Raw genomic sequence first — 27,639 nt, forward strand, 5'->3', positions numbered from 1 at the left:
GTCACCTACACGAAAAGCCTAAGCACAGAGCTAACTCCAGGTGAGTCTGATTCTGGGTGAGTCTGATGTGCTAGCAAACTAATCTGTAAGGGAAAGGGTCAGCTTAGCACAAGCAAGAGAGCAAGCATTTCAATCTCATCATGGTTGCTGGTTGGCCATCTACCATTTTCTGCTCTCCAAGGCTTCTCCATGACACTAGTAAAGCATGCCACCCATTCCAAACATTCTGTCCCTCTGTGGGTTCCAATCCCACCTTACAAAAATAAATAAAGAAATACAAAAAGGGTAGGAAATGTGGCTGATTGGTAGAGTGCTTGCCTACCATGTATGAAGCCCTGCCTGGGTTTGATTCCTCAGTATCACCTAAACATAAAATTGATAAAATAAAGGGAAAATAACCAGGGGCTGGGAGCATAGCCTAGTAGTAGAATACTCGCCTAGCATGCACGAAGCCTGGATTGGATTCCTTAGTACCACATACACAGAAAAAAGCTGGAAGTGATGCTGTGGCTCAAATGGTAGAGTGCTAGCCTTGGGAAAGCCCAAGGACAGTGTCCAGGCCCTGAGTTCAAGCCCCAGGACTGGCAGAAAAAAATGAAAATCACACACAAAAAAAGAAAAATAACCATTAAAAATTATAACAGTTGGGCGTTGGTGGTTCATACCTAGAATCCTACCAACTCAGGAAGTTGAGATTTGAGGATCATGGTTCAAAGCCAGACTAGGCAGGAAACTTCATGAGACTCTTATCTCCAATAAACCACTCAAAAAAGCCAGTGGCTCAAGTGGTAGAGCACTATCTTGAGCTCAGAGAGGCTAAGAGAAAGAGCTCAAACCTCAGGACTGGCACCAAAAAAATAATAAAATTAATGTGTAGGTATATACATATGTAAGGAGAGAGAAAGAGAGAGAGACAGAGACAGACAGAGATTTCTAGTTATTATTAGTGGTGCCTATTTAAAAGTAATCTTGTGTTATATATTCCAAAGATCTTTCTAAAATGTTATCAAAAATAGCAATCAAACCAGGCGCTTGTGGCTTATGCCTGGAATCCTAGCTACTCAGAAGACTAAGATCTGAGGATCACTGTTCAAAGCCAATCGGGCATGGAGGTCTGTGAGACTCTTATCTTAATTAACCACTAGAAAACCAGAGCGGCCCTGTGACTCAAGAGGTAGAGCAGTAGCCTTGAGCTGAAAAACTCAGGGACAACACCCAGGCCCAGAATTCAAGCCACAAAAAGGACAAAAAAAAAGAAAAAAGAAAAAGAGAAAATAGCAATCATTCTGTTATTGTTATTCTGTTGTTGGTAGTAGAATGGTGGTAGTAGTGGTGGTAACTGTTTTTGCTTTGGATTTTTATTCTTCTGGGCACAGAAAGGGAGGGGAAAAGTGAACAGATTCAGTAGACAGTATGTGGGAAATTATCTATGTAACTGTGGGCAGGGCTGGGAGAGGGAAACTGGCAGAAAGTAAAAGAAGAGGTGACACTGGAGAGAGAGAGAGAGAGAGAGAGAGAGAGAGAGAGAGAGGGGGGGGCTCATTACCTGACTTAGGAAATGGTAGTTCCTCTGAACAACACATTAATAGCAACAGAATAATTTTTAAAAGAAAAAAGTAGCAATCAGTGGGACACCATTGTGTCTCATGCCTGTAATTCCAGCTACTCAAGAGGCCAATATTAAAAAAATAAATAAATCACAGTTTGAAGCCAGCTCAAGTAGGAAAGTCTGTGAGATACTTATCTCCAACTAACTTCCAATAGCCAAATATAGAGCTACAGATCAAGTAGTAGAGTGTTAGCTTTGAGGAAAAAGAAGTTCAGATTCAGTGCTCAGACCCTGAGTTCAAGCCCCAGGACCAGCATACATGCACACAAATGTATGTGTGCATGTGCACACACACACACACACACACACACACACACACACACACACACCACATACACAGGCAATCAAAATTGGTTTAAAATGTCTTTAAGGAATTTCTACGAATGGAAAGAATTTCTATTTCTTTTATTTTGATTTTTTAATGCGTCTCTTTTATTCTTCCAGAAATATCTAACTTGATTTTAAACAAGAAAAACACTTTTGTGGCATGTGAAACTGAATAAATTGGTTTCTATTCAAACTGTTGGAAATATGTAACTTCGCTAAGCATGAAAAAGTCACTGAATGGAAAAATGTTTATGATCTAGAAAAAACACAGAATATCCTATTTTTTTCTCTTTGAACAGAAAGTATCCAACTATGTGGTACTTTGAAAACCACAAAATCATGCAGACAATAAAAAGATCAGGGTTATCAGGGTTTGGGAAATAACCAGCACAAGGCTGGGCAGGCGGAGAATAAAGGATTTGGGGAAAATTACGCTACTCTATATAACTATAATACTATAATGGTGAGCACATGCTCATATATAAATACATATATATACATATACATATATATATTATATATACATGGGAAGAAAAAACAGCATGCACACTACCAAGAATGAGTTCTTATGTAAACTATGGGTAATGGTGATACCACAGTTTCAGAGTTGGTTCGTTAATTGTAATAAATGTACTGCTTTGGTGACTGAGGGGTTAGGACAGAAATAGTATGGAAATTCACTGTACCTTCTGCTCATTTATACTGCAAAGCTAATTTGCTTTCAAAAGAAGCTCTCTCTCTCTCTCTCTCTCTCTCTCTCTCTATATATATATATATATATACATACATACATATATATACATATATGTATATGTGTATATGTGTATATATGTATTTATATATTTGGGGGGGGGGTCAGCTGTGGGACTTGAACTCTGGGCCTGGGCATTGTGCCTGAGCTCTTCAGCTCTAGGCTTCTACCCTATCCCTTGAGCCACAGCACCGCTTTGGTTTTCTAGTGGTTAATTGGGGGGGAAAAAAAAAGTCTCACAGACTTTTTAGTGCCTAGGCTGGCTTTGAATTGCAATCATCAAATCTCAGCCTCTTGAATAGCTAAGATTACAGGCATGAACCACCGCACTCGGCTTCTGCTCTTTATTTTTTCTGTGTGCCTGTACTAAGGCCTGAACTCAAATCCACAGTTGCACTTTGGGCTTTTAGGTAGTTAACTTTTCTGCCCAGGCTGGCTTCAAACCATGATCCTGAGAATTCAGTCTCCTGAGTAACTAGGATAACACAAGTGAGCCACCAGTGCCCAAATCCAACAACCATTTTAGATGTTATTAAATACTGCACTGAAAAGTCAGATGAATCCATTCAACGGTCACATATAACCACCCATTATTTTGAATTTTATATTTATATACCCTACCCCATATATTGATTACTGTTCTGGTTGGAAAGTGGTGGCATAGATCAGTTATAAAGGTAGGATCTGGGTATTTAAACTGAGAGACTAGCTTCCATATACCTCTCCTGGGTATTTAATATCTAAGAAGGGATACCATTACTTGCATCCTACCATTATTCAATCACTTGACAGGGCAGAATCTAAGGAAGAGCTCTCAGAGAGACTTCATTCAGCAAGTCTGAGAAGAAATCTTCACAGAGAACCAAATAAACTTCCACATGCTGTCTGAACCCCTACATATAAAACCAACTTTCCCACAAGTATCTGATCACTTGGAGTGTCCTACAGAAACATAAAGATTGTGAAAGAAGTAGTATTTGGGTTACTTAGTTTGAAGTATTTTTCATGGAGATGGGTTGAGAGCTCTTCTAGTTTCTCTCTACCTGATCTTCCATAGGTAAAACTTTTACCACCAAGTAGCCTGGCTTTTCATACCTACAAGCTTAGACTGTCAAAGGTGAACAGTTCTGTCCATTGAACCCATCATTCTTGTAAGGTGACTAGTGACAGTATACAGCCAGCCAATAGGAATCCAGGAGACCAGGGAATCCAGGCCACTTCCACAGGACACTTTCACAGTTCCTGAGCTGGGGCCTGGAGCCCTGGAGTAAAGAAGGCTGTGCAGGACATTGGACCCTGTCCTGTGCAGGCTCTACCTACACAAGGCTCACTACAGCTTTATCCTACTTCCTCCTCACTGCCTTCTTTCTGAAGGACCTGAGGCAGAGGATCTATCGCTGAGGGACTGAGGGAACTGCCCCTAAGGCCCTCATGCCAAGGACAGGATCCGTTCAAAATCAGAACACTCAACTCAGAAAAACATCCTCTCAATAAACAACCTACCACCAAAAAAAGCCCGAAGTGGCACTGTGACTCAAGTGGTCATGTGCTAACCTTAAGCAAAGAAAGCTCAGGGACAAGGCTCAGGCTCTGAGATCAAGCCCCAGGACTGCCACAAAATAAAGAAACAGAGAGAGAGAGAGAGACAGAGAGACAGAGAAAGAGAGAGGAAAAGAGGAAGACGTTTTGTAATTTGTAAATAATTCATCAAAAGTTGTAATATATTCATGCATAAATTATTAATAATTGCAAAGATAAACTCAATCCACAAAGTTACTTATCCTTCTAGGGTTATATTTTTGTTGTGAATGTCATAAAATAATCAAGTGCCTGAATGTATACTTCTTATACAATGAAACATAAGTTGAAGGAGAAAAGGAAGCAATATAAAGTTTCATCTACCAAAGAAGTACTTGTTCTCTTACCTCTTAGGTGATGATTGCATTAAATCATAATGATGTTTAAATTCCATTCAATAGATTTTTAAACAATGATATAATGTTTTCATTTTAAAAAATCAATGTTTACATCGTGACAGGAATTGCATCTTTTGTATCTTTCTAACTTCACACGTCAACCAAAAGATGTACAAGGAACTATGCTATTTACAAAACTTTTGTAGGTAGGGGTTGGAGTAAAAACATTGCTGAGAGCCATACTCTAGGTCCTTTGTCCAATGAAATGAGAAGCTGGAAACTAAGAGGTCACAGCAACAGTGACTTCCTGTGCAAGACTTTAGACAGTCAAAGCCTGCCTAAGAGCATCAGAATGCAAACAAGAATGAGCAAAAATGTCTTCTGGTTCTTTTTCCTTGACTCATGAGTGCTGAGAGGAAAGCTGTTTGCCATCTGTCCAGGACCTGAGGCACTGAGTGACTATCCAGGAGTTTTTAGCTATACAAAGCTAACAAGACACCTCAATAAAACACTGCCCCAGGGCTGGGAGTTTGGCCTAGGTAGTGTTTGCCTAGCATGCGTGAAGAACTAAGTTCAATTCCTCGGTACTGAAGTGGTGCTGAGGCTCAAGTGGTAGAGCTCTAGCCTTGGGAAAGTCCAAGGACAGTGCTCAGGCCCTGAGCTCAAGCCCAGGACTGGCAAAAAAAAAAAAAAAAAAAAAAAAAAACACCACCCCAAAACTCCACAATTTTTATTTACATGAAAATAAAATGAATCACTTCCTGTCCTTCCTCCTTTCATTAGTAAGATCCCAAGAGGAAGGAAAAACAGCACATTTAAAAAATGAAGCCTGGCGACTCCAAAGGACAGGAGAAAGACTGTATAAAATTGTACTTTCTCTTTAAATGCTCCATGCTGTCAGTCAATGTTAAATATTATAACAACCAAGCAATATTCCAACATGTGTATGATCATGGGAACATGGCTACTTACAATAAGGTCAATAATTAAACAACTAAAGATCACCCATTAGAGCCATGCTAACAGTACCTAATGCTAAAATACGCCACAAGTTTTTGTAGTTTCAAAGTATGTGATTAATTACCATCAAAGTTACTGTGGTCTCAAGCTTACTCTTTATGTACCTATGATATGCAAAATATAGAGACCCTTGGCCTCCAGGAGTTTACATTCTCATGGTGCTGTTGGTGCAAGCAAACTGCTTCTAGTTTTTTCAGACATTGCTTGGCTATTAATTATACCATTTTGGAAGGATCCCTTGGCCCACAGTTTTAAAAAGGCAGAGGGCTATGTTAAATTTCAGGGCATTAGTGCTTGAGTTTACATTGTATTAGCTCTGTTCTTCAACTTCTTTTCCCCCAGAGAACTGTGCAGGTAATGCTCATTTCTGTGAATAACAAAAGAAACCATTCTACCTAAGAACATTTTTACCATCTCCCTATAATGCATATGCTCAGTGATAAGCGCGGTCAACCAATGGCCAAGAAAACTTAGCATTCTCTAAGACTGTGCATCTCTCAATTCTGTCTTGTTTTTTTTTTATTTTTTATTGTCAGGGTAATGTATAGAGGGGTTACAGTTACATTCACCAGGCAGTAGGCACCTTACTTCTCACACATTGATACCCCTTCTCATGTTTTTCTCAATTCTGTCCTAACCCAAGTTTTCACATCATCTCTTACTCAAAGGGCAGCATTTCCTTTCATAACTGGATACTGGTCCTAATTTTTAACCTTTTGTGTATGGCATGTGCATTTGTTCTGAAGCAGCATTATGACAGATGTGCCTGCATTTCTTTTTTTGTTGTTTTATTTTTTATTGTAATTAATAAAAGGGTTACATGATATTTGCCTTATAAAGGTGCATTAATTCACATACATTGATACCCTTTCACATGTCTTGGTACCCTTTACCCTCCCCCCCACCGCCCCCTTCCCCCCGTCTTGGTTTTTTCCCCCTTCCCTATCAAATTTCAAGTAATCAAATACAAATGAATTCAATATATCAGATAACAAAGTGAGGTACTTTTACAATATGAGATACCCAAGGGACAGCAAAGGAGATGAGAGATAACATAGTACATTAGGGACAACAATCATTCGTTATATGGCTTTTGTTTCAATATCCTGGAGGTCCTTTCAATTAGCTTCATACTATATTGTGCCTGCATTTCTAAGGAATTACTTTATTAGCTCATATTTTCAGTTGAAATTTTTCATGTATTGTTATTTTCTATAGTTCCTTTGAATCAAGGGGTTTACTAGCACCGGGCCTACTTAAAATGCAGGTGGCAAGTCCATGCCTGATATTAGAATATGAATATTCCATTGCATGACTGAAATTCTCACTTATTAGGTGATAATTTTATATATGCATTTAGTAACAAAGCAATAGATACTTAAAAAAAAAAAATGAAGCCTGAGGTGGGGCAGGAAGATTACCTGAAGTGGGGCTGTGGCTCAAGTGGTAGAGCACTAGCCTTGAGCTAAAGAGCTCAGAGACAGTGCCCAGGCCCAGAGTTCAAGCCCCACGCCCGACAAAAAAAAAGAAAGAAAGAAAAAAAAAGAAGCCTGACATCAGTGGCTCACACTTATAATTCTAAATCCTAGCTACTCAGGCTGGAAGACAGCCTGGGGAGGAAAGTCCTCAAGACTCCATGCCCTATTAACCAGCAAAATACCATGCTGGAGACATAGCTCAAGTGATAGAACACCAGCTCTGAGTAAGAATGCAGTATAAGGCCCTGAGTTCAACCCCAGAACAAGCAGGAAAGAAAAAAAATAGTGGTAGAGAAGAAATCACAATAGTAGAGACTGGCAATAGAACATTTATTCAACAATTATTATTCATCTATTACTGGGTTAATGGAACCCAGAATAATTTTAAAACAGGAAGGGACCTTTTCTCCTAAAAGTAAAGAGAAAATGAATGTTCACATATGAATCAAGAAGCTAAAACAGAGTGAGACTCAGCAAACAAACCTTCCCCTGCCCCTTTGTAGAAAAGGAAAATGAAAGTGTATGTAGGTTCAGCTGAGAAATCTCTGATGAGCCAACTTCATTTATGTCTTACTAAATTCTGAAGCAGAAAACAAAGCACCTTGTGGAAGCATTTAGGGAAGAGGTGGAGAGTCCTAGTTCTACAGGACTATTACCAATTACTAGTGTTTTCAAACAGGAATGACATGCCACCATGTTCTGAATATCACAAAGATTTTCCCCCAAAACAGGGACCATGAAGCTGTCTCCTTTGGCCCCCAACACATTCTCTAGCTCTTCCACACTCACCAAAGAGAGTGGTACATTCTAATGTGGGTAATGCAGGTGCCAGGTATGATACTAAAACCATGTCATAATTACCCAGGCATCTACCTTAAGTATTTTATCACAGGGTGTTTAGAAGGTATTAGGCCATATACTAAATAATAACAGTAGAGGTGACCCATAATTTAAGAACAGAGCAAGCAAATGGAAATGTACTTCAGAACAAGCCAGGTCGGGGAGGGGAAAAAAAACACCTCTATCGCCTCTAAGAATCTGTGAGCTAAGTCACAGCCAATGGCCTCAGGTCTCTCTCTGAAGAGAGGTGATGCCAGTGTCTGCCTGCCAGCTCCTCCTGATAATGTATGGGGTTGTGTAAAAAAGGTCTTAGTTTCTAGGGACCAGGAGTTTGGCCAAGTGGTAGAGTGCTTCTCTAGTATGCACAAAGACCCAGGTTTGATTCCCCGGTACCACATGCACAGAAAAGCCAGAAGTGGCTCCAGTGGTAGAGCACTAGACTTGAGAAAGCCCAAGGACAGTGCTCAGGCCCTGAATTCATGCCCCAATGGCAGAAAGGAAGAGAAGGAAGGAAGGAAGGAAGGAAGGAAGGAAGGAAGGAAGGAAGGAAGGAAGGAAGGAAGGAAGGAAGGAAGGAAGAAAGGAAGGAAGGAGGAAGGAAGTCAGGTCTTGATTTCTAAATCATTGTCAATATTCTCTAGACTTAATTTTTTTGTGTGGGTCATGGGGCTTGAACTCAGCCTGGGCATTGTCCCTGAACTCTTCAGCTCAAGACTACTACCCTACCATTGAACCAAGTCCCATTTCCCATTTTCTAGTGGTTAACTGGAGATAAGTCTCCGATCCTTTTGTGCCAGGGCTGGTTTTGAACCTTGATCCTCAGATCTCAGCCTCCTGGGTAGCTAGGATTACAGGCGTGAGCCTCGGCACCCGGCTTCTACAGTTAAATTTCATATAAATAAGAATACATTTATAAATTTCTTTTCTTAATAAGCATCTTTGGTCTTCATGTTTTCCAGTGTAGGTAACATGTTTGTTTTTGGGTAGTACCAGGATTTGAACTCAAGGCTTTGTGCTTGCTACACAGGCACTCTACAACCTGAACCACACTCACAACCCTTTTGTGCTTTCATTCTTTTCAGATAGGATCTTATGCTTCTTGCTAGAGGCTGGCTTGGGACTGCCATCATCCAACCTGGGCTTTCTGAGTAGCTGGGATTCTACAGGCATGCTTCATGACATCTGGCTTATTTGTTGATATGGTGTTGTTAATTTTTTGTTCAGGCTGGCCTAGAACCATGATCCTCTCCTCTCTGCCTCCCAACCAACTAGGATTATAGATGTACTATTATGTCTGGCTAAAGGTAACTTTTAAATGAATGGTACAAATATCAATTAATCTCTCTTCTGCTCCTCAATAACGTCAAAATGTCCATCTCAGCCAAGTCCAAATGACTCACACATACAATCCTCGCTACATGGAGAAGCTGACGCCAGAGGACCTCGGTGCTCATCTTCTAAGATGGAAGACAATTCCAGGCACAAATGACAAGGAACGCAGGAGTCACAGACAGATACCTCTATTTTGATTAAATGCACAGTAAAAACCACACACACACACACACACACACACCTTTACAAAATCCACACTTCTCTTCTGAAAGAACCTTCTGGAATAATGAGACACTGTACAAGTAGGTAGAATATTTTCTTTTTTGCCAGTCCTGGAGTTTGAGCTCAGGGCCTGAACACTGTCCTTGAGCTTTCTCAAGGCTAGCTCTCTACCTCTTGAGCCACAGCACAACTTCTGGCTTTTTTTTGTGGTGCTGAGCACCTGGGTGCATGAACCCAGGGCTTCATGCATGCTAGGCAAGCACTCTACCTCTAGGCCACATTCCCAGCCCCAGAATATTTTCCTTTTAATCTCACAATTTCTACTTATAATAGTTAATTCCATCTTCAAAAGATGTTTGCTTAAACTTAGCCTTCTCTAAAATTAAAGCCACTTCCCACTCCATAACAATTTAGAGTATCTAAAAATGAAGAATAGTATTTTTAGTGCACAACAGGAAGTAGAAAATATTAAGACTTCTGTTTCACTCTCAGATCTAAGAGGTAAAGAGCCCTCCCCCACCTCCTAACATCTGGGCTCTTTGAGCACACAAACTTTTTTTTCTTCTTCTTCTTCTTCTTTTCTTCTTCTTCTCTTCTTCTTCTTCTTCTTCTTCTTCTTCTTATTCTTCTTCTTCTTCTTCTTCTTCTTCATCGTCGTCTTCTTCTTCAATTTTTAACTGTTTCTGGGTCCACATTTGGAGTCTAAAAATGCAGTTTAAATGGTGAGTGATTTAAAATATCAACATATGGTTCCTTTTCCACTGTGATTCCTAGAGGGAGAAAAAGTCTGGGTACAAACAAACTATTGTTTAAGGAGGAATTTTTCCTTTAATTGAAAGCATACCAAGAAAGCTAATTCAGCCTCTACTTTCTCCTGGAGCAAATGGCAACAAGGGTTCCATCTAATCTAATTTAGTCTAGATCAAAGCACAACCCAGGTAGTCACAGAGAGCAAGCCCAGAGCACTGTACTGCAATTCTGAAACATGTGCTCCCTTGTCCACCTATGAGTAGAATAGGGCTTGACAGGCTTGTTCTGTGTTAGACCTAATAGTACATATTTTCAGCTTTTCCCATCCACTCTACTCCATCCACTTTGTTGCCTGTGGCATAAATGGCACATCAACAAACAAGGGAGGGTGTCTTCCAGCATATCTTCATTAAGGACACTGAAATGAGAAATTCACTAAAGTCTTGTATACTGTATTATTCTTGTACTCTTCAGCCACTTAATGATGTAAACATTATTCTTAGCTCCTAAGATTAATAGTCTGGCGAATTCTGGTTAGAGCTAATGGAAGACTGGAACAAGATCACACCAAGCCAATGTCCTTCATTCTTAAGGAAAATAAGAAATGATCAGGCAGCATCTTGCAGCTTAACTATGGCAAGAATGGAGGTAAGAAAGGTACTACCCACTCTCTAGATGGGTGACTGAAAAAGTAAAGTCATGATGAAACTAGTATCTTCTTTGAGTTCAACCTCTCAGGACAAATGGTGGGTGCTCATAGCTAGAGCTGTAGAATCCAGTTTCTAGGCCTCAACACTCCCTGTATCCTCCTTCCCTCTGTGCGAAGCAATTTTGCTCTGTAGGTCACTAGGAGACCTAGTTGCAGGTGCTAGGGCCACCTTCAGGGCCACTCATCAGCCACCGAAGCCAGCTTCTTTTCAGCCTGCTGAGCCTCTCAGCTCTGCTCATTTTCTTCTGCAGCTTCAGTAAAAAACTTGCACTTGCCAGTCCTACAACTCCAAGAATGAAGAGTCAGTGTGCCTCAAGAACAGAAGTCAATGTGTATTACTTCAAGAATAAGTCCGACAGCGGGCTGGGAATGTGGTATACTTGGTACAGTGCTTGCCTAACATGCATGCAGCCCTGAATTCGATTCCTCAGTACCCCACATAAACAGAAAAAGCCAGAAGTGGCACAGTGGCACTGGTTCAAGTGGTAGAGTACTAAGTACTAGCCTTGAGCAAAAGAAGCTCAGGGACAATGCCCAGGCCCTAAGTTCAAACCCCAGGACTGGCAAAAAAAAAAAAAAAAAAAAGTCTAACAGAAACAAATACAGTCTTCCTCCTACCAGCCCTTCCCCCTACCCCCCAACTCTACCCTCTACCCTCCTTGTTTATTGGTGATACTGACATTTGAGCTAAGGGCTTTTGCTTATTATTTCCAAGATAAATCTGAACTTTTTTGCCTTGTGAACCTGCATTCTTTTCATCCTCATCTTCCCAATTAGTGAGGATTGCAGGCATGAGACACCGGTGCTAAACCATTGCTTTTATAAACATGATTTTTTTTTTCTTCTATCCTTCTTTTTTTCAGTCATGGGACTTGAACTCTGGGCCTGGGCGCTGTCCTGAGCTCTTCAGCTCAATTCTACCGCCCTATCCCTTGAGCCACAGCACCACTTCTGGTTTTTCTGTTGGTTAATTGGAGATAAAGAGTCTCACGAACGTTAGGGCTGGCTTTGAACCATGATCCTCAGATCTCAGCCTCCTGAGTAGCTAGGATTATAGGCAGGAGCCATCGCATGGGCCTGTTTCTTTCTTTACTCCATGTTTTTATTTTCTTTTTCTGCATCAACTCTCGTTTTCATTTACTATGACCTTTTCCATTTTGCCAAATAGCTCTACTAAACTAAAACAAATATAGTTTTAGAATTAAAATATATACGCATAATCAATAGTGCTTAACATATATCTTCTTTAACTGTTATCCTATAGCTGTAAAACAGGGGGGAAAGACTTCAGTTTAAAATACCTTTTCAGCTAGGTGCTAGTGGCTCATGCCTGTAATCCCAGCTACTCAGAAGGCTGAGATCTGAGGATCATGATTCAAAGCCATCCTGGGCAAGAAAGCCCATGTGACTTATTTCCAATTAATTGGGGGGGGGAGCTGGAATTGGAGCTGTAGCTTAAGTGGTAGAACACTAGCCCTATGCAAAAAAGCTTAAGAAATAGCATCCAAGCCCCAGCACAGGAAGAAGAAGAAGAAGAAGAAGAAGAAGAAGAAGAAGAAGAAGAAGGAGGAGGAGGAGGAGGAGGAGGAGGAGGAGGAGGAGGAGGAGGAGGAGGAGGAGGAGGAGGAGGAGGAGGAGGAGGAGGAGGAGGAGGAGGAGGAGGAGGAGGAGGAGGAGGAGGAGGAGGAGGAGGAGGAGGAGAAAATGAGGAGGAGGAGGAGAAGAAGGAGAAGAAAACGAGGAGGAGGAGGAGAAGCAGGAGGAGGAGGAGGAAGAAGAGGAGGAAGAGGGAGACAAAGATGGAGGAGAAGGAAAAAAAAGAACCACCTTTCTACAGGGATCAGTAGTATATTAACACATGTACAAAAGAATCATGATGAAACCCCTGCTGTTTATGTTCAACACAGGCCAATAAAATGTAAGTCAAAGAAAATCCCTTGTACAATGAAAGGTTTATTTGTATCTTTGGATGATTATACAAGGGGTTTTCAATTCAACATGATGCACCTTGATTGATGTCACCCCTTCCATTCTGCCCTCACCTCTTCCAACCTCTTACATCCTCTCAAGTCAGCCATGTCTATCTTCACATTGAATGTTATGTCACCCACCATTCTTCTCCCTATTTGTTCACCCTATACCATCTAACTTTTTGACCATTTGTTGTTTTTAAGAAAGCTGATGATTTTCAACCTCATTTACATATTCATTACACCAAGCTTCCAGAACTTTTGTCATGCTAACTCCTTCCGCTCTATCAAATTATTTTGTTTTTACACACTTCCTCAAAAAGTCATTTCTGAGCTTGTGTGAAGAGGAAGTGGCAGTCATCATTTTCAGAGTTCTTTTCAACAATGTAAATCAAGAATGATTTGGGAGGAAAAAGAAAACCCTCAGGATCTTTTCAAAATCCACAAGTCCTTCTTCTAAATCTATTAAAACAGAAAAGTTTTCAGCCAAATGAATGAATTCAATACAATAAAACCAAAAAGAAAAAAAAGCATGCCACAACTTTGCTAGGTCTGCTGGTGGCTACTCAGGAGGCTGAAATCTGAATATCAAAACTAGCCCAGGCAGGAAACTCTTGTCTAATTAATTATCAAAATAAATAAATAAAACAGCTCAAGTAAGAGAGCTCTAGCTTTGAGGGAAAACAAATCTACAATTTAAACCTATATACAGAGATGTCATAAAAATGAAACAGTCGGGCTGGGAGCATAGCCTAGTGGTAGCTTAGCAGGGTTCGATTCCTCAGAACCATATACATAGAAAAAAAAATCTGGAAGTGGTACTGTGGCTCAAGTGGTAGAGCTCTAGCCTTGAGAAAAGTCCAAGGACAGTGCTCAGGCCCTGAGTTCAAGCCCCACAACTGGCAAAAAAAAAAAAAAAAAAAAAAGAAAGTCTTTGTGCCAATGCTGTTTAAGTGAAACAGGAGAAAATGCCAGATTGGATTGAGAGTGTGTGTGTGTGTGTGTGTGTGTGTGTGTGTGTGTGTGTGTATTGGTCCCGCTGGGTACTGGAGACTCATGCTTATAATCCTTGCAAATCAGGAAGCTGAGATCTGAGAATGAGATTCAAAGACGGCTCTGACAAGAAAGTCCATGAGACTGTTGTCTCCAATTAACCACCAGAAAAACGGAAGTGGAGCTGTGGCTCAAAATAGTAGAATGTTAGTGTTGAGCAAAAGAGCTCAGGGACTGAGCTCAGTCCCAGAGTTCAAGCCTCATGATCAGCAAATATATGTCTCCTTAATTTGGACAAAGGAATAAGGATTCACTGACTATCAAGTATCAACACATGACCACTGGTTGTACAAAAACATTTCTGATTGTCACAACTTCCCTCCTCAAAAACAAATATTACTATGCCCATTTTACAATCCAGGAAAGTTTTACCACAGAAAGACTAAAAGAGAGGAAGCAAAGCTATGCTTATAGCCTAGATTTCCATATGTCAACTTCAATATTCTCTTCCTCGTTCCCACATTATAGTTTCAAAAATTATCTAAATGAGGGTGTCCTAATATTTTTAAAAACACCCTATGTAGCAAAGTACAGTCTTCTGGAACCTTGATACAAGACAGTTTGCAAACAAGCAGAGCTCCTTAGAAGATTGTTTCTTCTTGGCTGCTAAGTGAGGGAACCTTAGGAACTAAACATTCCTCTCACTTCAGGGGCCAAGACACCTAAGTTTGCTGAGACGCCACAGGGTCTAAAATCTTAGTCACTCTGCTTCTAACTTCTGGGGATAGTAATATAGTCAAGCCACAGAGCTACTTCTTAAGCTTATCCTCAAATGCTAAAGAGCTTACATTAAGAATGCTACAAAAGATCTTTCATACGCAGAAATACAGAAATGTGAGCACGCCTAAAAGCCACACTGAAACCATTGAAAGCAAGCTCCAACAACCACTTCCTGTGCAACTAAGAAGAGTGACATTACTCTGAGTCCTTATAACTTCTTGTCATCTTTAACAACTCCACAGTTTAAACAGAAGCATAAGCCAGGGGCTAGGGGCTCTGTGCCTGTAATCCTAGCTACTCAGGAGGCTGAGATCTGAGAATCACTGTTCAAAGCCAGCCCAAGGAGAAAAAATCTGTGAGACTCATATCTCCAATAACCACCCAAAACCTGGACAATTCTAATATGTAATTCCCCTTCAAATATCTTACACTGAAGTAAGTATGGAGAACAAGCTGAGGCCAGATTTTAAGACATTCAGTCTCTCGCCTGTGTTATGAAAAGACTTAAGCTACATCAGCAGATAGACATCAAACAAGCACAGAAGTACTTTTCTTTGGACAGTAAAACTACCAGAACTATGTGTTGGGTATTTTGTTGGTTTGTTTTTGGTGCCAGTCCTGGGGCTAGAACTCTGAGGCTGGCTGCTCTCCCTGAGCTTTTTTGCTCAAGGCTAGTGCTCTATCACATAGCTTCACTTCTGGCTTTTTAAGTAGTTAATTGGATATCAGAGATTCATGGACTTTCCTGACCCAGTTGGCTTCAAATCACGATCCTTAGATCTTAGCCTCCTAAATAGCTGATTACAGGTGTGAACCATCAGCACCTGGCTATGTCCTTTGATGACAAAAATTTCACTCATTGCTTGCCTAGCATGCATGAAGACCCAGGTTCGATTCCTCAGTTCCACATATATAGAAAAAGCCGAAACTGGTACTGTGGCCCAAGTGATAGAGCTTTAGACTTGAGAAAGCCCAAGGGCAGTGCTTAGACCCTGAGTTCAATCCCCAGGACTGGCCAAAAAAAAAAAAAAAAAAAAAATTCACTCATGCTAGGCACCAGAGGTTCTTGCCTAATGTTTCAATACTTTTCCTCAAGGTAGAAACAAAATAAATTGTTTAAAAAATATGTTTGTGGAGCTAGGAATGTGGCTTAGTGGTACAGTGCTTGCCTAGCATGCACTTACAATCACCTTATAGGAAGCCGATGGCCCAGTCCCGTAATCTTAGTTATTCAGAAAGCTGAGGCCTGAGATCCACAGTTCAAAAACAGGGCACAAAATCCAAGAGACTCTTATCTCCAATTAACTAGCAAAAATCCAGAAGTAGGGTGCCCCACCCCCCACTCCCCCAGGCCGCCAGGCTCATGCCTGTAATCCTAGCTACATAGGATCATGATCTGAGGATCATGGTTCAAAGCCACCCAAGGCAGGAAAGGATGTGACACTCTTATCTGCAATTAACTACCAGAAAACAGGAAGTGGCACTGTGGCTCCTAGTGGTAGAGCAATAGCTTGGAGCAAAAAAGCTCAGGGACGGTGCCCCAGGCCTGAGTTTAAACCGGACTACCACCACCACCACCACCACCACCACCACCACAAACAACAAAAGAAAAGCCAGAAGTAGAGGCCCAGAGTTTGACCTAGTGGTAGAGTGCTTGCCTAGTATGCATGAAGATCCGGGTTTCATTCCTCAGTACCACATAAATAGAAGAAAGCCAGAAGTGGTGCTGTGGTTCACGTGGTAGAGCTCTAGCCTTGAGAAAGCCCAAAGACAGTCCTCAGGCCCTGAGTCTAAGCCCAACACTGGCCAAAAAAAAAAAAAAAAAAGCACTTCTAGTGATAGGGAGCACCTATCCAAAACCAAAACCAAAAAACTAAGGGAAAGTACCCTGGCCTGAGTTTAAGCCCAAAACACAGACAGACAGACAGACAGACAGACAGACAGACAGACAGACAGACAGACAGGACGAGAGAGAAAGAGAGAGAGAGAAATTGTAATACTTTCTTTCCCAAATTGAAGCTCAATAAACCATACTCTTGCTTGGCTCACCTGCTGGTTTGTCTCAGGTGATCTGAACTCTTCCGCCTACCTTCCTGTCTTTATATGTGTCCTCTTCTGACTTCAGAAGTAGAAAAGAGACTACCACTGAGATATGTTAGAAACCTTTGTACAGTGCTAGAGTCTGAAAGAATTTAGTGTTCTTCATCCTCCACCCCCCAAGGCCAGGGCTAGCTGTGAAAGCCCTGCAACAATTAGAGTCATGAGTAGAATCCAACTCTTACAAGTCCTAAACTGCTGCTATTTTTTTAAATAAACCAAAGGAAAAACAAAAGTTCAACACAAACTTTTCAAGACAGTTTAACTGTCATTAAATTTCTATGCCAAGGACACAGAGATGTTCCTACAAATCTTAATTTTACTAAGAGCTCTGGAAGCTTCGTTGGGGTAGAAAGTTTTTTTCTGGAATTAAAGATATCTTAGAAAGTTAAACTGGGATAGTGAAGGCTCTGGTAAAAACCAAGAAATTAAAATATTTGAGCTATGCCCCAACCCTTTGGTTGGTATTTGGTTTTTAAGATAAGGTTATTTGTCCAGGTTGGCCTTGATCTTCCTGTCTCTACCTTCATAATAGCTGGGATTATAAATTTATAATACTGGGGCTGGGAGTTTGGCCTAGTGGTTAAAGTGCTTGCCTAGCATGCATGAAGACCCGGGTTCGATTCCTCGGTACCACATACATAGAAAAAAGCCAGAAGTGGTGCTGAGGCTCAAGTGGTAGAGCTCTAGCCTTGAGAAAGTCCAAGGACAGTGCTCAGGCCCTGAGCTCAAGCCCAGGACTGGCAAAAATTAAAAAAAAAATTTAAAAAATAAATGTACAATACTACAGCAGCCCTAGACCACATAATTCTATTGGTTTAGGGCAACTAATAGAGTCTTAGAAAAAAATTCCATTTTCTGAAAAAAAAAAAAGCACGTAAAAATATCCTTGAAAAATATGAAAATGAGTTGAGCACTAATGGCTTATGCCTATAATCCTAGCTTCTTGGGAAACTAAGATTGGGAGAAACATAGTTCAAAACCATCCTGGAGCTGGGCACAGTGGCTCATGCCTATAATCCCAGCTACTCATGAGAGATCTGAAGATCACGGTTCAAAGCCAGCCTGGGCAATAAAGAATGAGAGACTCTTATCTCCAATTAACCACTAGAAAACAGGAAGTGGGGTTGAGGCCCCAGAGGTAGGGCAGTATCCTTGAGCTAAAGAGCTCAGGGACAGTGCCCACGCCCAGAATCCAAGCTCCATGACCCACCAAAAAAAAAAAAAAAAAAAAAAACCCTCACCTGGGCAAAAACAGAAAAGAAACTTACTCTCAGCAATTAACTGAGAGCTAGGTATAGGAATACACCTATATCCTAGCTATAATGGAGGACAGGAAATGACAACCTGCCCCCAAAATAACCAGCACAAAAAAAGGCCTAGAGGTATGACTAACTGGTAAAAGTTTTCCTGCCTTGTAAGCAAATATATGTGTGTGTGTGTACGTGTACATACATACATACATATATATGTGTAAGCAAATATATATATTTGAAGCTATAATTCTATATATTTTATATATTATATATGATAATATATAATACTAAAATATGATAACATAATTATTTAATATTAAATATAAATATATTTATATATTATATTACATATATTATAAATATACACTCATTCGAAGCTAGAATCATTCATTTCAACCTATGAAAGCAGCCAGGGGCAAATATATAGTGATAAAGGAGCAATAAAGGAATACAAAAGGAGTAATCTATAAGATAGACAATCTTGGATTTTTCTTTAAGTGGAGTCAAACAAATAATGAGAATCCATTTGCAAGCTATGACACTGGATTCTTCCTCAGGACCATGAACTTGACTGACCCTGTTACCTGGAGAGCGAGACTAAGGTTTAAGTGTAAATGCATGTTTCAAAGCTACATGTAAGAAAGAGAACTATTAGAGGGTCTGAGTCTCAGAAGCAATGGGACAGAGCTCAGGCCCTAGCAATGCTTCCAGGCCACTGGAAGCTGACTCTGACTTGCTAAGTAATCATGGACTTTCCCATCCTCAACTGAAAAGCACAAAGTCTCACTAAATTGCTCCTGCAACTGGCCACCTACTAATCAAAGCTACTGTGGTAGCTGGAGGCCAGGCTTTAACCCTGGACTTGCACACATCCAGAAAACAGTCTTCACAATAACTGCTCCAGAGGGGAGCTGAATCAAGACAGGGACATGGTCAAGCTTGAGCTAAATTCAAATGAATGACTCTACAGATGGCCATATGCTCAGGTTTAGCTGTACAGTCCTGGTTCACATTTGTTTACCAATAATATTAATTGGGGGGGAGGGTAAGGGGGAGAATAACTGAAATTTGAATTCAAGGCCTTGCTCCTGTTGGGAAGGTACCCTCTTACTTGAGCTACTCCCTCACCAGCTGAATATTTAATAGTACCCCATAATATTGCTAAAGCATCCTAACTATCTACAAATAGTTTTCAATGTTTGTGTTTTGGGGTGGGGTTTTTTTTTTAGTATATGATGTCAAGCCACTCATATGTACTTTTTGTACTAAAGGGTCTTTCAAATAATACTAAACCCCTAAAATCTTTTTTTTAAGGGGGAGGCTTAGAACGACCATTCTGGCACATCTTTATGGATATTGAGTTTCTTTATTGAGTATCTTTATGGACACTGGAATTTTTTTCTTTTTTATTGTGGAATTTTCTTAGAGAAACAAAGTATCATATCTACCATACAAAAATGAAATGAAAGGCACAAGATTCTAAGTTATTTGAAGCTACTGGCTATTAAAAATTATTTCATGTTATGTCTTAGACTATAACAATTCAGATATTGTTGTACACACACACACACACACACACACACACACACACACAAATATACTAGGTAAGCCTGTTAATTTATGGAGAGTTAATAACAATAGTTTTCAATGATCTACATTATGTTAATGAAACAAATCCTTTTAAAGAATGTTTCAGTCCTACTTCTGGTATAAGAATTGTGCCTTTTGCTTATTTTCTATTTAGAGGAATAAAAGAAGTAAAAGTTGAAATATTCTTTTTAAAAAGTTGAGTTCAATCAATCCAGGATTACATCTTGCGTACTAGTGTTAGACTTTCACTTGAACAGCCAACCATGTATCTAAGGAAAGCATAAGGTATTTAGAAAAATCATCACGCTAGCCAGACATGATGGCTTCTAACTATTTGGGAGGCAGAGATGGGAGGAATTGCAATTGGAGGCTAACTTGAGAAAAAAATGCTAATGAGATGCCATCTCAACCAATGGCAGAGGTGGAGCAGACCCCTGTTATCCCAGCCATGTTATCACAGTTCAGACTGGCCTGAGCTGCAAGACTCTCTCTTGAAAATAACTACTGCAAAACGAGCTGATCGAATGGGCAGAATGGAAGACTGGCTGCTTAGCAAGTGTAATGTTCTAAGTTCAAGACCCAGCACCACCAAAAAAAAAAAAAAAAAAGCCACGCGTCTTCAGAACCCAGATATTAATTATGTATACAGATAAGAAGAGCTGATATTACTACTTGGAAAGTTTGAACATTGTATTGAAACTGAAACTAGTATGAAATATAACAAAACATCAAGATCAGTTATCTCTGAGAATGGATGCATTGAATAGTAACTTTTTTCTTTCCTTTTTTTTTGTTTGCCTAGGTGATTTCCTACAGTGAATATGGAGGGGGTTTTTTTTGCCAGTCCTAGGACTTGACCTCAGGGTCTGAGCACTATCTTTGGACTTTCTCAAGGCTAGAGCTCTACCACTTGAGCCACAGCACCACTTCTATGTATGTGATACCGAGGACTCAAACCCAAGTCTTAGTATATACTAGGCAAGCATTCTACCACTAGGCCAAACGCCCAGCTCCAGTGATTATATTGTATGTACTGTACTTTTTAATCTCCAAGCAAGGTGCTAATATTGTCATCTAAATTACTTAGGAGGCTGAGATTAAGAGGATTGAGGTGTGGGATCATCCTGGGCAAAAAGTAGCAAAGCCCATCCTAACCAGTTAATAGCTGGTTATGATGGTATACACATCTGTTATCCTAGCTACTCAAAAAGAAGAAATAAGATTGAAGTATAGACTAGTCCCAATAAAAAGCAAAACCCTACCCAAAAATTAATAATAAAAGCACAGGGCATGATCTGGTGAATGTAATGTAACCCTTCTATTAATCACAACAAAAAAAAAAAGTACAGGGCATGGTTTCAGTGGTGGGGTGCAGGACCAAAGGCCTCCAAGCAGCAACTTCCTCTCAGAGTAGGGCTGACCCCAAGAAGTAGGAGGAGTGTGGGGGATGCTGTTTGCCCAGTGGCTTCTCCATAAACAAGAGCAGGCGGCTATTTGTCTTGCATTTGTGCTGCCCTTTCAACTATGAAAAGTGCAGTCTTGTGGTCAGAACCCCACCTGTGCAATCAGACTGTCAGGACAGGACACTGCCCAATCACTCACAGGGTGTGTGACCTTGAAGGAGTCAATTAGCCACCCTCTGCCTGCTTTCTATCTATGAAGGAGGAACTACACTACCACTTACCTCCTGGGTGACTATGAGGATTAGGAGGTGATTCACAGCAGGGCCCAGCATGCAATCAGAGTACAATAAAAATAAGCCCTTATTGGGCATAGGCCATGAAATCCCAGCCCTCAAGTGTATTTCCAAAACTATGTCACCAGGTTCCCTAAAAACAACCAGAAAAGGGTCCAAAAACACAAAATCTTTCTTCTCCCTTCTCTCCTGGTGGCAAGACTGTAACCTAATGTTCACTTCCAGATCAATGCTCTAGGGATCCACACAGGCCAAGGGCAGCCCAAGAAAATATGCAACTCATCTTAGGGACTAGAAATCCTGTTTTCAAAGTTCCAGAAAACTCAGTCTCCAGCCACTGCCATGCCTTCCAGCCACTGTCTTTGGCAAGAAGGTGGGTGAGTCAAGTGTGAGCTACCTGGCAAAAGGACACTGAACCAGAAGGCCTCTAGGCAGGATGCTCCAAAAGGGCCACCTGCTAAAGCAGTTTGTCAGCCACAGCCAGATTTTGCCTCCATAGAGGTGCATGATATTCTGCTGTCATTAGCAAATTCACAGAACAGTTGATGGTTACAGAGCTCATCACCCTCCCAGCTTTGTAAGTGTGGAAACAAATTGGGGGAGAAGGGGGAGCCAGGCTGGGGACAAGATCACACATTTAATTCAGGGACTTAAGTATATGGCATAGGAACTGCATAAAAAGGCTGACATCAAATCATACTGCAGTAGGCACCGGTGGCTCCTAGATACTCAGAGGCAAAGATCTGAGGGTTTCGGTTCAAAGCCAACCCAAGCAGGAAAACCCAGGAGACTCATCTCCAATTGACCACCCAATAGTTAAAGGTAGAGTTGTAGTTCAAATGGTAATGCTAGCATTAAATGAAAAGGCTCAAGACTTGAACCCAGACTCTGAGTTCAAGACCCAGTATGTGTGTGTGTGATGGACATGCCTGTGTGTGTATCTGTACTATTATGCTGTGTTACAAAAGGTTTCATGGCTACCTTAAGCCAAATATATTATATTTGTATGTAATTAAGTCTTTTCTTATTTACAATTATCTCTGAAGACATAAAGAAAACTCTTCATAGCCAAGCACCAGTGGCTCACGCCTATAATCCTAGCTCTACTCAGACAGCTGAGATCTGAGGATCATGGTTTGAAGCCAGTGTGGGCAGGAAAGTCTATGAGACTCAGGTCCAGTTAACCACCAGAAAACCAGATGTAGTGTTGTGGCTCATGGCTGTAATCCTAGCTACTCAGGAGGTTGAGGTCTAAGGATCAATGTTCAAAGCCAGCTTGGACACTAAAATGTGGAGACTCTTACCTCCAATTAATCATTAGAAAATGGGAAGTAGGGCTTTGGCTCAAGGGGTAGGGTGGTAGCCTTGAGCTGAAGGGCTCAGGGACAGAGCCCAGGCCCAGAGTTCAAGCTCCAAGACCAACAAAAAAAAAAGCAAGATTTTAAAAATCTTCAGGGAAAAAGTTCAGGGACAGTGCCCAGGCCCTGAGTTCAAGCACCTTTACAACACGGAGGAGGAGGAAGAGGAAGAGGAGGAGGAGGAGGAGGAGGTGGCAGCGGTGGCAGCAGCGGCGGCAGCAGCAGAAAAAAAAACTCTTCATGTCCATCTATGAGGAAATGATTCTTTATATTAATTACATAGTTGAGTAACTACATTGCAGAGTAACTATGCTACATTCCTCCCAGATGCCTGCAACTTTCCGAGCTTTAACATCACATGCCAGGGGAAACCCATCAGTTCCAGACAACTAATATAGTTGTCTCTTTACACTGACATTATAATAAAAATGATGTGTATCCTGCAAAATGGAAACCAGAAGAGGCACAGTAACAAATGCAGAAGTGATAAATGCCAAGTTTATTTGTGGCAAGAGTTCCCAGTTCCTCTTAATAGTAGAAAAAGGTTCAAAACCATAGTGGCCTCTTCCCTACCGCACCCCCACACTTGTTACTTTCCCAAACAATTAGAAAAAGATATGTTCTTCTTTCTCTTGCATGACTTACAGGTCACTGCTGATTGACTGCTGAGGTGACTAACCACCATCCAGTAGGTAAGAATATGTCATGGATTGTTGTCACCTCTTACTTCAACCAAAACAATTTGTAATCCCCATGACCAACAGCAAGAATGTGTCCTCAAACGGATCATCCAAAAGCTACTATAAAAAAAACAAAAATAGGGTATTTACCAGGTAAGAAGAATTATTAAGACTAATTGTTAAGGCTAAGGACCAACTTCTAAGAAATGAGTTTCAAATGAAAAGTAAGACTATATAAGGCAAGAAAGTCACATTTCCTGAAGCTTCAAAAGCCATCCTTGCTCCCCACCTTACCACACCGCCTCCCCACCCAATCTGCTCTAGCTTTAGCCCAAAACAGACCGATGGTTTTAGGTATTGGAATCTTTAAACCCCTTAGGATGGTTTTATGTATCAGGAGATAGGCACAAATAAAAGTCATATGTCTCCATAGCAATATGAGTTTACTAGGGGAAGGAAGAGGGTGTAGAAACATTTTAAAACATCTTTGAAAGCCCTTCTCTGATAAACCCTGAGGAAATACTTCCTTTTTTCATGGGGGGATGGGGGACTTGAACTCTGGACTTGGGCATGTCCCTGAGCTTTTCAGTTCAAGGCTACAGCCCTACCCCTTGAGCCACAGGGCCATTTCTCTTTTTTTTCTGGTGATTAATTACAGATAAGAGTCCCACGGACTTGGACTTGTTAGTGCCTGGGCTGGCTTTGAACCATGATCCTCAGATCTCAGCTTCCTGAGTAGCTAGGATTACAGGAATTAGCCACTGTGCCGGCCCATGTTTTCTTTCTAAGACCAGTAATGCACTTTTCACAAGTTAATCTTATTTATAAAGGGCGCTTCTCTAACTCTTTCAACATATTCACTGTAAGATGGTATCTTACAACCTCTAATAAAAAAGCATAGGAGCCTAGAAGGCCAGAGACAGGAGTTAGTCCTAGCCCAACGGGACAACAATTATGATTCTTTGCTTTTGGTTTTGTTGTTTTGCTTTTTCCAAGACCAGGACTCTTAACACAACATCTGACACTTTCACTCATTGCACCTGAGCCAACCCAACTCCAATAGCTATGATATATATTTTTGTGTGTGTGGGGCATGGGGCATGAACTCTTCCTGGGCATTGTCCTTGAGCTCTTCAGCTCAAGGCTACCACCTTACCTTTGAGCCAAGCCCCACTTCCTGTTTTCTAGAGGTTAATTGGAGATAAGAACCTCAGGTCCTTTTATGTCCAGGCTGGATTTGAACCTTGATCCTCAGATCTCAACCTCCTCAGTAGCTAGGATTACAAGTGTGAGCCACCGAGCCTGGCTTGATTTTTTTTTTTTAAAGGAAGATTTGCTTTGCTTTTCCAAGTCTGTTTCTTCCATCTAGAAGAAAAGGGATTCCATCTAGATTGTTTTAACTAGAATTTTTTTTTAACTAGGGTCTAGTTCATGCCAGGCAGACACTGTGACACTGAACTATACCTCTCGCCCTATGTTGTATGGGTAATTATTTTATTTTATTTTATTTTTTTGCCAGTCCTGGGCTTGAGCTCAGGGCCTGAGCACTGTCCTTGGACTTTCTCAAGGCTAGAGCTCTACCACTTGAGCCTCAGCACCACTTCCAGCTTTTTTCTATGTATGTGGTACCGAGGAATCGAACCCGGGTCTTTGTGCATGCTAGGCAAGCACTCTACCACTAGGCCAAACTCCCGGCCCTGTGTGGGTAATTTTGATGTAGGGTTTCTCTTTATGCCCCCAGCATTCTACCTAGTACTGGCTTTCCGTGGGAGCCAGGATGACAGGTGCACACCACCACACTCAGTTATGGAATAAAAATGGGTCTCAGGGGGTTACTGCCCAGGCTGGACTTGATCCTCAAGTCACTGGAGATACAAGTGTGAGCTATCAGCACTTTACTTGGGCTAGGTCATCTTTAGCATCCTTATAACTCCTAAAGTTCTATGTGAAATTCGTATCTGTGATAATGCCTTTTAGAGTCATTTTTGTATCTGAAGATGTAGGAATTCATCGACATCCGAGGGTGAGGTGTACCAGCAAACATGACAGGATGGTGAGACACTGAAACTGTAAGATATCAAACAAGCAAATGTCTAACATTTGTGAAAGTTTGTGAGCAAAGGCAAAGCCGAATACTAATTTTTATTTATTCCAGTCATAAATGCTTAAGAATCTGTGCTAAACAGATTCATCGCAATAACCAACATGCTCTTCCTGCAAAATTTAACAATAGCACAAATTTATACTCAATGGTTTCTTTATATCCTTCCAGAAAAAAGAAAGAAAGAAAGAAAGAAAGAAAGAAAGAAAGAAAGAAAGAAAGAAAGAAAGAAAAAAGAAAGAAAGAGAGGGGGGAGGGAGGGAGGAAGGAAGAAGAAGAGAGAGAGAGAGAGAAAGAAAGAAAGAAAGAAAGAAAGAGAAAGAAAGAAAGAAAGAAAGAAAGAAAGAAAGAAAGAAAGAAAGAAAGAAAGAAAGAAAGAAAAGAAAGAAAACTACTTAGGGAATGCAAGCCTAAGATTTCTTTTAATTTTTCTTGTTATTGTAAAGGTGATGTACAGAGGGGTTACAGTTACCTAAGTCGGGTAAAGAGTACATTTCTTTTTTGGACAACGCCTCCTTCTCTCCCAGTTTTTCCCTCCCATCCCCACTCACAAATAAACCTGGGAGCTGTCATCTAAACGGCAGACCAAATCCTTGCAAATCATTGGGGGTATTCAATTGCACTGAAATGTCAGGGTGTTCTGGCTGGATACTAATTAGCAAGGCTTCAAATGCAACCCAGTTGAGAAATGTGAGGTGTTGAGTAACCAGGACCGGTGGGTTTGACCCGAGGCCGCTCAGCTCGAGCCCCGAAGGACGTGCGTGTCACTACTCATGAACACACAGGGGCGGGGAGCACCCCACCGCTTCCCCCCTTCTCCCTCCCACCCCCCCCCCAAGAGCTGCAGTGTTCCGTCCTGCAACTTGGTCAGGCGCCCGTTCGTATCCCGCAAAGGGTTTGGACGAGGTGAGGCTCCGGTCCCACAGTCGAGTGGCGACAACTGTCCCCTCCACTCAGGTAGTCACCGCCACACCTCTCCACCGGGGGACTCGACAGCCGCCGGGTGCGGAGGCTTCGCCAGGGAAGGAGCGGAGAGGAGCGGAGGGCGCCCGGCGCGGGGAGCGCAGCCTCCGACCTCACTTCACCTCGCCCCCCCTCCGAAACGGCGCCGCTCCACGGGTCCCCAGCCCCGCTCGGCGGGCGCGCACTCCACCTCGGGGCGACTGAAGAGGAAGTCAGGCTGCCCTGACCCCGCGGGGCGACCCTGCCAGACCTCACAGGGTGGCGGGGTCTCCGATCCTCCCCCCCCACACACACATCCACCTTCCCCAGCCCTCCCGAGGGCGCGGGACGAGCTCGGGGGACAGCCACAGGCTGGCGGCGCGCGAGCTGCAGCCCGGTGGAAGCCGGAGGGAGCACGGGGCGGGGGGTGGGGGGAAGCCTCCCTTCCCCCCCGGCCCAGCCACCGCCGCCCGCGTCCACCGCACCGGGCGCGCACACGCCCGCATCCACACCCCCTCTCTGGCCCCGCGAGCGCGCGCGCGCAGGGGCGAAGGCCCAGGGCGGAGACGGCGCAGCAGGAGCGGCGCAGCCACCCGCGGCCGGCCCGGGGCGCCCGGCGGCGGCACTCGCTCCTCCCCGCCGTCCGGAGTAAACAGCTCGGGGCGCGCTCCGCGCCGCGCCGCGCCCCCATCCCCCCGCGGGGCTCCGCGCCGCCCCGCCGGCGCCGCCGCCCCCTACCTGGTCGGTGAGTTTGAGCACTGCCATTCTTCCGCTCCTTCGCGCGCACACACATCCAAGGTCCCGGGGCCACCGATGTCACACCGGACTCCCGGCCGGCGGGCACGGAGCGCCGGGGGAAGGGAAAAGGAAGCTGGCACCCGAATTTGACAGCCCTCCCCTGCTGCTGCCGCCGCCGCTGCTCCTCCTCCTCCTCCCTCCAGAGGCTGACACTGGCTAGTGGGGCTCGCAGCCCAGCCCGCCCGCCTTTATACAGGAAGTGCCGGCTGCTGCCAGCCCGGCCGCCACTGACATCACCGCGCGCTGCCTCGCTCGCCGCCGCCGCCGCCGCCGCCGCCACCGCCGCCTGGGCCGACGCTGCCTCCTGCCGCCCGCGGCCGCGCCTCGCAGCCCGCGGCCCCGGCGCTCCGCCGCGCCCCCTCCCCCGGCGCCCCCTCCCCCGCGCCGCCGCCCTCCCCCGCACCTGCACCGGCACCCTGCGCCC

General features: G+C 42.7%; 1 protein-coding gene across 4 annotated transcripts in view; it reads right to left on the reverse strand.

The window, feature by feature from the left end:
• Positions 1-27,388, reverse strand: part of Ankrd44 (ankyrin repeat domain 44) — a 278,250-nt gene extending 250,862 nt beyond the window's left edge. For all 4 annotated transcript variants that reach the window (XM_090354537.1, XM_090354536.1, XM_090354535.1 and 1 more), the window contains exon 1: positions 27,156-27,388. In XM_090354537.1, coding sequence (XP_090210663.1) covers positions 27,156-27,182 — 27 coding nt within the window. In that variant the 5' untranslated portion in view covers positions 27,183-27,388. The remainder of the gene's footprint in view (positions 1-27,155) is intronic.
• Between the last annotated feature and the right edge of the window lie 251 nt (positions 27,389-27,639).

This window comes from Megascapheus bottae, chromosome 21 (genome assembly GCF_031878675.1).
Source record: "Megascapheus bottae isolate mThoBot1 chromosome 21, mThoBot2.hap1, whole genome shotgun sequence".
NCBI classification, from domain to species: Eukaryota; Metazoa; Chordata; class Mammalia; order Rodentia; family Geomyidae; genus Megascapheus; species Megascapheus bottae.